Source organism: Microtus ochrogaster, chromosome 17 (genome assembly GCF_000317375.1).
Source record: "Microtus ochrogaster isolate Prairie Vole_2 chromosome 17, MicOch1.0, whole genome shotgun sequence".
Lineage (NCBI taxonomy): Eukaryota > Metazoa > Chordata > Mammalia > Rodentia > Cricetidae > Microtus > Microtus ochrogaster.
The window spans coordinates 32930783-32941092 of record NC_022019.1 but is presented as its reverse complement, the minus strand read 5'-3'; the positions used below and the strand labels follow the sequence as shown (position 1 = coordinate 32941092).

The 10310-nt window shown below is 47.8% G+C and overlaps 1 protein-coding gene across 2 annotated transcripts in view; it reads right to left on the bottom strand.

Annotated features, from left to right (window-relative positions):
- Farp1 (FERM, ARH/RhoGEF and pleckstrin domain protein 1) overlaps window positions 1-10310 on the bottom strand; it is a 227591-nt gene that overhangs the window by 39599 nt on the left and 177682 nt on the right. For both annotated transcript variants that reach the window (XM_013349331.2, XM_005355684.2), the window contains exons 7-12: window positions 9786-9900; window positions 8847-8994; window positions 6043-6138; window positions 4555-4718; window positions 3352-3420; window positions 967-1042 (exon numbers count right to left, since the gene is read on the bottom strand). In XM_013349331.2, the coding sequence (XP_013204785.1) occupies window positions 967-1042; window positions 3352-3420; window positions 4555-4718; window positions 6043-6138; window positions 8847-8994; window positions 9786-9900 (668 nt within the window). The remainder of the gene's footprint in view (window positions 1-966; window positions 1043-3351; window positions 3421-4554; window positions 4719-6042; window positions 6139-8846; window positions 8995-9785; window positions 9901-10310) is intronic.

The window sequence follows — 10310 nt, the reverse complement described above, 5'->3', positions numbered from 1 at the left end:
GAGGGAGATGGTTACACCAGAGCGGAGGTCAGAGAGAACAGGGGAAGGGCAGCGGGAGATGGTTGCACCGCAGTGGACAAAGAGTGAGGAAGTGCGGTTTAATTTAAAAGTCTCTCCTTCGAATTCCGGAAGCTGGGAAGGAAAGGCCCGGAGAGGCCAGTGTGGCCTCCTCAGAGCAGGAACTGTGTGCTCGGGCAGAAAGTGAAGTGAAACTCATGACCTTCGAGGTGGAGATGCGCACCAGGCTGGGTCCCCAGCACAGGAGCTATACACTGCTTTCCAGGACCCTGATCTCAAATGGGGATTCCAGGGGTCTATGTAGCGGACGGCTCTTTCGGCCTATGAAAGCCTTCCTAGAAGGGCCAACGGGACAGCAGAGAAAGCCGTGACGAAGACCCTAGGACAGTCACAGGCAACTGCACTTGAGAGAAAGGATAATATGACAGGTGAAAGTGTGATGTCAGAGTCACACAATGAGAACACCTTCTCAAGTTCTTTCTCAGACAAACTGCTAGTCTCTGAGAGAAAATCCTGAAAACAGTGTACGGAGACGCCGGTGCCGGGGTCAGCGAGCACTTGCCACACTCAGAGTAAAGGTGACAATATTTCCTGCTGTTGCCTGATCACTAACACAAGTGCTTGGGATTCTGTCGGCAGAGTCTTCTCAGTAGGAACTATACCCAGCACTATCTCTACAGGTCCCCAGCAGTCACAAAACATCTAGCTGGTAGGTAGGCTTGGTCTCATGAACTGCCATGTGCGTTTCAAGCCGCAAGCTCAGAAGATAAACCAGCACCTGAGAAGCAGCATGGCAGCCTTGCTGCGCACAGCCAGGCTCGCTTCAGAGACCAGCTGAGCCAAATCCCAGAGCAAAGAAAGGAGACAGGACCAGAAAATACTATCGGCAAGCCCAAGGCTCAAAGCATTGAGGAAAAGAGCTCCGGTTGTCCACGTCTGCCCACTGACCTGTTTTGGCACTTCTGAGTTCGATGCTGTGGGCTGTGAAGAAAAGCTCCTGGTGGAATGGATCTTGCTGTGTTTCCTGAGGGAAATCATACAAGGTAGCTAAAGTTAGGACAGCTCCGATCAAATGAAGCAAACACCTTCTGTTTGACACATTAAGTCCCTTTTCGATCAGGAAGGTACCCAAAGCTACCTTTGTGTGTGTGACATATGCACAGTACCTCAGAACACCTGTGTCACTGGGGATTATATGTCACTCCTCCTGAGCATCCTGTCCTAGCTGCTGAAGGACCACGGACGCCTGAGCTCTGTCTGTTAGCCATGGGGAAAGTCAAGGGATAGGAGTAGCCACCAGGCATCTGGGATGGAACTGCAAGCTAACAACATGAGCATCCTTGTGCCTTTGGTTCACTATTTTCTAGATCAGATCTATGACAGGGGTAAGGACCACATAACATCTTATTCTTAGAAAACGTAAACCCAGGAGACAAAGGCCTGTAGGGAAATGGAGACTCAAGGGAGGGCCTAGAGGGCCCCCGGCACAGGCCCTCGATCTTGTCCTCTGTATCCACTGAACAACTCATGGGATGGTTTAAATACACCCTAGTGTACACTGGTCTCTTCTTCACAAGGGAAGGCCCCAGGGCGTCTGTGGACCGTCAGAGCTACCTCCTGCACGGTCACCAGCATCGCAACTGCTAACATCTAGGAAAATGACAGGAGTATTACCCTTGGATACATCAACAAGGCTGTTTCTGGTGAGCTAGTGGCTTGGAGACACAGAGGCAAAAGTTTCCTGACATCCTGAAACACCATGAGGGATTCATGGCTTATGTTTAGCAAAATTAGACAAAAGCATCAAAATGACTCGAACATCTGTTAAAAGGGAGTGAGATCAATAAGATGTAAGCACCCTAATTCTCTAGAGCTCAAAGACAACAAGTTAACAAAGCAAATTAGTGTTGCATGTATTGTATGCATGCGTTTATATAAAATGACAGCATGTATATAAACAAGGTGCCACACACCCAGGGCAATCCTCCATTTTTTTAAATTAATAAGTATTGAAACCCAGAAGGAACATAAATCTAGAGGTTTCTTTTTGAAAAGAGAGGTAGGGATTAAAAAAGGTTGCGACCCAAGGTAGTTTTATCTACTTCTGTTAGCTGTAGTAGCAACAAACAAAAAGAACTAAATATATCAAATACTAACACATGTTAGCATCCTGTCCTCTGCAGTTTAGGAGCAGAAGTATTTGGATTTTGGAATATTTACACTTATACAACGAGATGGCATAGAAACAGCATCCTAGTCTGAATGTGAAATTAATTTGTTTCTTATGCACTTTATACACACAGCTTGAAGGTTATTTCATATAATATTTATAATTTTGTATATTTTTGACTGGGATCAAGTGTGGAATTTTCCACGCAGGAGTTTTAGGGTGGAGCTCAAAGTTCAGATTCCTCCAGCTCTTGTCAATGCGAAGCTGTAAGAACTCGAGTATCTGCTATGTCCTGTCTATATGCTAGGGTGAATATCCAATGCACTAACACGGGAAACAGAAGGAGATTAAGAACGGCACTCACAGGCAGCAGAGAGGGCAGAGGCCATGATGTCACTCCTTGCCCTTCACCTTAGTCTCCCTTGGAAGGCCGAGAAGTGCGGACAGGCTCTAGGCTCTGGAGCTCAGGAGACCTGTGCTACTCGCTCTGTGTGTTAATCTCAGGGTCTCCATGTTTAATCAGAGAATAAATGACCACTGACCATGCAGGGCCAGCATGAAGCCAGGAGCCCTGAGTAGAGCCTGGTGAACACCTGAAGCCACGAGCGTCTGCTGCAAACAGTGATAGCCACAAATCCTGTGGGTTCTCTCCCGACCTTACCTGACTAAAGCTAACAGAAACCTCAAGCTGCATCCTCAAGTGTGTCTTTTTTTTTTTTTACCTTTTTAAAAAATATTTATTTATTTATTATGTATACAATATTCTGTGTGTATGCCTGAAGCCCAGAAGAGGGTGCCAGACTTCTTTACAGATGGTTGTGAGCCACCATGTGGTTGCTGGGAATTGAACTCAGGACCTTTGGAAGAGCAGGCAATGCTCTTAACCACCGAGCCATCTCTCCAGCCCCTCAAGTGTGTCTTCTTGACCTGGAAGACACTGTCATCTCTACACTGGGCCCACTCGGCTCTCTATCAGCTCTCCCCCATCACCTGCTACTGTATTCTCTCCTCACCCTACCTTGAGGGAGCACCCAGGGTCCTAAAACGTGGTCCATCCCTCGACTTGCCGAGGTTGACTGTGTGGTTGACTGACTCACCCCAGACTTGATGAAGGAGCATTAGCTCCTCAGAGAGAATGGCACTGGCTAGAAAGGGCCCCTTACCTTTCAAACTGCACCTTCTTGTGGGCCCCTTCTTTAACATAGTCGAGAACTTGCTTCTGAGTCCGACCACTGAAACAAAGACCAGGAAAGCAAAGGGAGATAGATGACTTGGAGGCATTTGCACTTAAACACATCTTCTTGCCGGGAACCGTTAATCCCAGCAGAGGCAGGCAGATGGCTCTGAGTTTAAGGCCAGCCTGGTCTACAGAGTCCCAGGACAGCCAGAGCCACACAGAGAAACCCTGCCTTGACAAGAGAAAACCAAAACCACATCTTCTCGGGCAGGTAAGAATAAGAGCAATTCTAAGAACCTTTGGGTTTCTGTCCATTTGACCTCTTGCTATTTTCCTTATAGATAATAAGACAAAACATCCAACTAAATAAACCCAGGTAACCATGGTTGGTTGTGAGGCTGCCGTCCCGGGAGTCTGCATCTGTGAGGGTGGAGAAAGGGAACATTGTACCTAGACCAGTGTTCCTCACAGCACAGTGTCAGTATTGTTTGAGAAATAAACAAAAACGTGATCCTAAGATGCCTAAGTCTTTGCCTGTCTATGACACAATGCCTGAGAAATGACACTCTTGCCTACATAAATAAACCGCTTTCTGCAGGAGAGGGGCTAGGGGTTGACTCAGTGGTGAACGCTTGCCTGGAATGCACAAGACCCCTGGATTGAAGCCCCCAGAACTGTTAAAAACCACACTCACACCAGGAGCTACAGGCAATGGGCAGAGGAAGAGTCAGTTTTCTTCGGGTACAGCCTCTTATGGGTTGTCCTTGCTCCAGTGGACGGTCCTACACCCAACCACATAGGGGCAGCACTAAGTGGACACAGTGGGCTTAAGAGAGAAATGAGAAGCTGGGAAGGGAACTATAGGGGAAAGAGTGGGCATGGGTTCGAACAAAACACGTTGTATTCATGTATGAGATTCTTAAATGATATAAAAAGTTCATCTCGAGACTTATGCTGGGATTTGACTGTGAACGGGAGATGGCTTAAGTCATTCCCAAAAGCTAAAACAGAACCTCGAAAGGTGACACACAGCAGGCTGGCATAAGCAAGCCAGTGCCTCCATTGGCCGTAGACCCAACCGTGGTTTGCCTCATTCATCTGCTGTGAACCACAATAGCCACGATGGGTGGAGTCTCAGGAAAAACGTCCACATGGCGATTACAAGGGCTCGCGAAGCGGGCACCCTCACCTGAACCGGAATGACGAGCCTCTGCTGAAGAGAACTGGCTTTGGTTTTGGCTTGGGTTCTTCAAAGAGTCTAAAAAAGGCGTGATGCTCTACACAGATTTTCCAGAAGGCCTTGCAGAAGTCTCGGCCGGCCATCAGGAATTCCAGGGTGTCTTGGTATGAGCTCTGAAAAGAAATATAGCTTTTATTTTCCCTGTACTGCTCATAAGCATTCTGCTGAAATGTGAAAGAAAAAAAAAACAACAGAAATGAATTTGTCCAATAAAATAGGAACTGTGTATTTAATGACAAGATCATTAATCTAAAGATTGAGGAAAATATGCTCGTTCGCAATGACGAGGCAGGTCCCTTTCCTGCCACCTTCTCTGCAGACTCTTAGGAACTAATGGGAACAGTAGTGGACTCCATAAACTGCATTTTCTTGGCTTCTGCTGCCTCCTTAAAAATAGTTCAAGTATAAACATACATCCCTTCCTTAAAATATCTGACCTGTGTCTCTTTTTTTCTGTTTTCTTCCTCATGGCTCCTATCCAGGTTGACCTTTTTCCTCATTTTATAAAATGGTGGATGTCACAGGCCTCCAAGTGACCCCAAGAACCACAGAGGAAATGAAGCCCCTACTTGTCCAGTACAAAAGTATTAATGACTCTCAGGTGACGAACTTCTGTCTTTTGATTCTGGAAGGAATACGGCAATTTTCTACTCCACGCTCAATGTTTCCAACTTCAATGGCCACGTTACATAAACAAAAGCTCCCAGAGTCCTCAACATTCCCGGCAGCTCTGGCTATTTTGGGGGTTCTCAGAGTTTGCACAAACCCAACTTCAGTGTATGCTGTGGCCGTTCCCACATAAATGGGTTTCTGGAACTGTAACTGCATTTTCCCACAGAGAATCACTTATTGGGGGGTTTGCTTCCCAGTCAGGCCTATGAATCCACTCCACACAGTGTATCTGAATTCTGAACCTAGACTGCCCCGGTCAGCCCTGCCTCATGGGATAAAGGATCAGTTTCGGATGGGGTCATACATCAGGAATGTATTATGTATGCATCTCCTGTGTGGCTTTTGGCAGATGAAGAAGACACTCTTCTCTTTCTGGAACCCACCCCAGGGTAGGTGGCAGTTTTGGGGATTCTGGGGGAACTGAACGAGATAATTCAGTCCACAAGAACGTGCTTCCCAAAAGTGCAAGGCAACAACAGGATCGAGCAAGTCAGGACTGCTTCTGAGCAGGGGAGGATAGCCAGGACGTGGCAGACCGCTGACTGGGGTCCCGGGGCGGGGCCGCAGGTGGATGTGCAGCCACAGCCTGGCTCAAGTTGTCAGGAAGGTGAAGGGTCTTCTCCTTCATCCTTTTATCCCTCCTCACAGAACTCAAGCTCTCGGATACAACGTCCTCCCCAGGCCATCCTTACAGGCCAGCTGCCAGGAAAGCCTGCCTCATTCACAGCTCGGCTGGTCCCCCCTTTATGTTCCCGAGTGACTTACGTTCACATCCGGTCGGAGCTTGATAAGAAAGCGCTTCCTCTTGAAGCTCAGTTTCCGCACCTTGGCCCAGTTAAAAGCATTGATTTTCGTGAAACCCTAAGAAGGAAGAGCAACCTGTGAGCCTGGCAGAGAGAGGGCCGGGGGCCAGGTCAATAGCTCAGGAAAAGCCTTTGATGGATGATTCCCAGGCTCAGTGTCTACTGACTGCCATACTCTCTCACACTGTTATTGCTCACTAATTATAGAGTTTGGTATTCAAACCATGTCTGCCTTCATGCGGAGAAGGCACTGGTCAAGGTAACGAAAAGATAAATAAAAACGAAACCACGACAACCACCATACCCATAACAACCGTCTCTCGTGGAGGTGGAGGACCAGGTATTGTATTAAGGGCATTTTAGACTGTATCTCATCAGACCACACACAAAACTCAGCAAGACAGATTTATTATCTTCATTTCACAGAAAAAGCGAAACTGGAAAAATGTCTCTGTGAATGTAAACAGAGCCCTAAGAACGCCATGCCCAGCCATCAGAAGTGGTGGGAACAGAGCAGCAGCAGCAGGCCAGGGATCCACGCCACAAGAGTCCCTTCTGCACACAACTTAACTGCCCTGCAATGTTCAATATTTAGATCATATTAAACACACCCAAAGCACAGGAATTAAATCACGGTACTTCTTTCCTCTCTCCGTTACCTCTGGAAACACTTAAAAGCTTGTTTTTGAAATTTAACGGTCATGACAGAACACTAGGTTTTACTGTTCTTTTATCTTTCTTTTTCCTTTTTTAAAAAAAATTTTGTTTTTCATGACAGGGCTTCTCTATGTAGCCCTGGCTGTCCTAGAACTCACTCTTAGACCAGGCTGGCCTCAAACTCACAGAGATCCACCTGCCTCTGCCTCTTGAGGGCTGGGGTTAATGATGTGCACTTGTTAAAAGTTTGTTTTATTGCTCTTTAAAATCGGGTATTCGTGGATGATCTGTGCGGGTGAAAACTACTTCCTCAGATACCATACTACTTTTCAAAACATCCTTCCTACGACACCCAAGCTCCAACTGTTAAGGATGTGGCTGTGTGATGTTTAGTGTGTGCCGTGAACAGATTCTATTCACGAGCAGGGGGCTGCTACAACTCACGTGTGTAAGTTTGTGTGTGAGTTCGTGTGAGTGTGTATTTGTGAATTTATGAGAATATGTGTGAGTGTGTGAGTACATGTATGTGGTATATGAGAGAGAGGGGGAAGGAGGGAGGGAGAGAGCATGTATGCACGCTTGCATGTGCAGGCCAAAGGTCACAGAGACAGGGTTCTATTGAACCTGTAAGCTCACTGACTAGGATGGCTCTAGCAACACCCCCTCCTATCTCCCCCCCAGGGCTAGGATTTCAGCTGCGTGACACCAGGCTCAGCCTTTTAAGTACATGCTTGCGACCGCAGGTCTCCATGTTTTCCCGACTGAGCTGCCTGCCTCTCCAGCTCCTTCTGTAGCTCAGGAAATAAGCAGAGCTGTCCGAGCTCACAAAGGCATTTATGCTGCGTGCACCCTTACAACTTTAAACCTGGGCAGACTCTGAGCAACTTCATAAAAACAGGTATCACTGTCTAAACAACCACTCACAAACAGACTACCTACTTATGCTTATTTTTACTTTTAAAATTACATTTATTTACTCATGTGTGGGAGGACACACAGATGTGGAGGCCAGCAGACAATACTACTGCATCCCAGGGAATGAACTCTGGGCCTTAGGCTGGAGAGCAGGTGCCTTTACCTATGGACCGATCTCACTGCTCCTGTCCTCTCTGCTTAAAGAAAAGCACTGTGGAAGGATTGAGGGGGGTAGGTTGTGGTTTGGATACAGTCTAAAGGTTCACATGCTGGGGGTTTGGTCACCAGGCGACATTAAGAGGTAACAGGATATAGAGAAACGAGTTGGGGCTGTGGTGTGTGCTTTAGCCCGTGAGAGAGAGAGGGGTCGGGATGGTGGTGTGCTGTGTGGAACGGAACTTTAGTTCTCCACGCTGTAAACTTTGTTCTTTTCTGCTAGGTAGTTCGGGTGGTTTTGCATAACAGAAAAGGGGTTACCAATACAAGGGTGGTCATCATTGTGTTTTTATAAGATTCTAATTCTAGATAAATGCATCCGTGAAACTGCACGCTAACTATGGGCAGGCATGCAAATCATACCTGAAGGCAGGCAGGCAGGCAGAGAAAAGCGTTGCTCAGAGAAAGCCATCCCATAGTGCGAGCAGGGGATGAAGACCACGCACATCGACGAGCAAAGGGTCACAACGCCTTTAAGGACAGGACAGGCTAAGAATGCAGGGGCAGAGTCTGTCTCTCTGAAAAATTATCGTGGTGCTGTTCTTTCCCAAAAGCACATCAGCTTTTAAAACTGGGCAAATTAAAGTCCCGAATAAGCTGATTGAACACAAATTAATGTGAAAGGGGAAAAAAGGATCAATTTTTAACTAAGTGTGAAGATGTCACCTCTGAGTATGGGAGGCGATTGTTCCTGTACACTGTGTTCTCAGCACAGGCCCACCGGGAGTCATTAGGGTCTATGTTCTGAAAGATCTATTAAACCCAAAAAAATCTCTAGCGTGGAGTCTCCAAGCAGGACAAGGAGGAATACAGAAACAAGCGGACAAACGCACACACAGTCTAGAAGCCGAAGGCTTTCTTGTTCACTTGGAACTAACTACCAGAGGCCTGAGCCTGGCCACCTGCATGAACCTGGGGGAAGAGCCCACTCCCCTCCCTCCCTCCATCCACAAGGGAAAGGCGCTGTGTTCTCCACACCTGAAACACTAGAATTCCTGTGTTGGCGACAGCCAGGTTGATCTTGGTGCCTTCCCTGTCCTTGGCAGGGTGCAACCGGATTCCGTACATCTCCAGCCGCCGGGCCACCTCCAGGAGCTGGAAATCTGACTCTGCCGGGGTTTGTCCACTGACAAAGCAAGGAAGGAAGAGAAAGGCTGGGGGATTTGAATTCCCCGTGTCTATTAATTTCAGATTAAGCGCTCCTCCTGAGAAATAAAAGGCACTTCATGGCGAGCCGCAGGGCTGCCCGATCGGATGGCACCCAGCTTCCACCCGCTAACCCCAAAGCCTCACGGTGAGGACAAAAGCCCCATTGCCAGGGTAACACGAAACCCACAGTCCATCTCCACGCCAGGCAGCTTTTTAGGATCTCAGTTTCCTCTAGGTCACGCAAAAGTGAACTGCTACTGTGTTAATCAAGTTGAACTTGGAGCAGAACGCAAGGCCCCTCCTAACTCTCTGGGTGCAAAGGCCTCGGAGCCACAGGGGGAAAGGTGTTCAGTGTCCTTTGAAAACGTTCTCCTGACCAGACCAAAAAACGGGCATGTGAGGAACATTCTGCAGCTTCCCCACATTTAACACGATGCCTGGCTTGACACACACATCCCTGTGCTTCCTTGAGATGATTATCCGAGCTCCTCAAGTCTTACACACTCCCCTACATTCAAGGGTCATTCTGTCTCAGAGCGAGGGTCTCAAACACTCAACTCTGTAGTTTTTGAGTGCCCAGAATGGACCATAATACCCCAGTGAAACTCTATACTCCTTCCTCCAGCCTTTGGTATATGTCGCTCAGCACATGTGTGTGTGCATGTGTGTGCACACCTGAGTGGGCGTATGTGCACACATGCACACCCATGTGCCAGGAGGCAGGAAGCGAGAACTGGAGGGCAACAGGAACCCAACCACGCGACTCACATGTGGCTGTGGTGGAACTCCACGATCTTGTCTTCCAGCGCATCCTGCTGAGGTACATACTTATTTTTTGCTAAGTGTTCTCTGTCCAAGGCTTCATCAAAATCCCCAATCTCGGCTACAAAGAAACAGAAAAGAAAATGGGCCACACAGGACAAACCGTTCAGAATGTGTTACAGTCCCGGACTGGCAAACCCAAAGGTGACCCTGGATGAGCACAGCTGGTGGGGACCGTGAGGAGAGCAACCTCAGAGCAGGGATGGAGCGCATCTCACAGGTAGAGCAACACGGAAGGTGACTGCTGCTCCTCCTTGATGCTAGGAGTTGTGAAGAAAACTTCACGATTTTCCATCTCATATGCTGGTTTCTTCTTTGTTCTTTGTGCTATCCTGACACACAGTAACTGCACACACCAGCAGGGTACCGTGTTTACGATAACTGCACACACCAGCAGGGCACGGTGTTTACGGTAACTGCACACACCAGCAGGGAGCCGTGTTTACGGTAACTGCACACACCAGCAGGGAA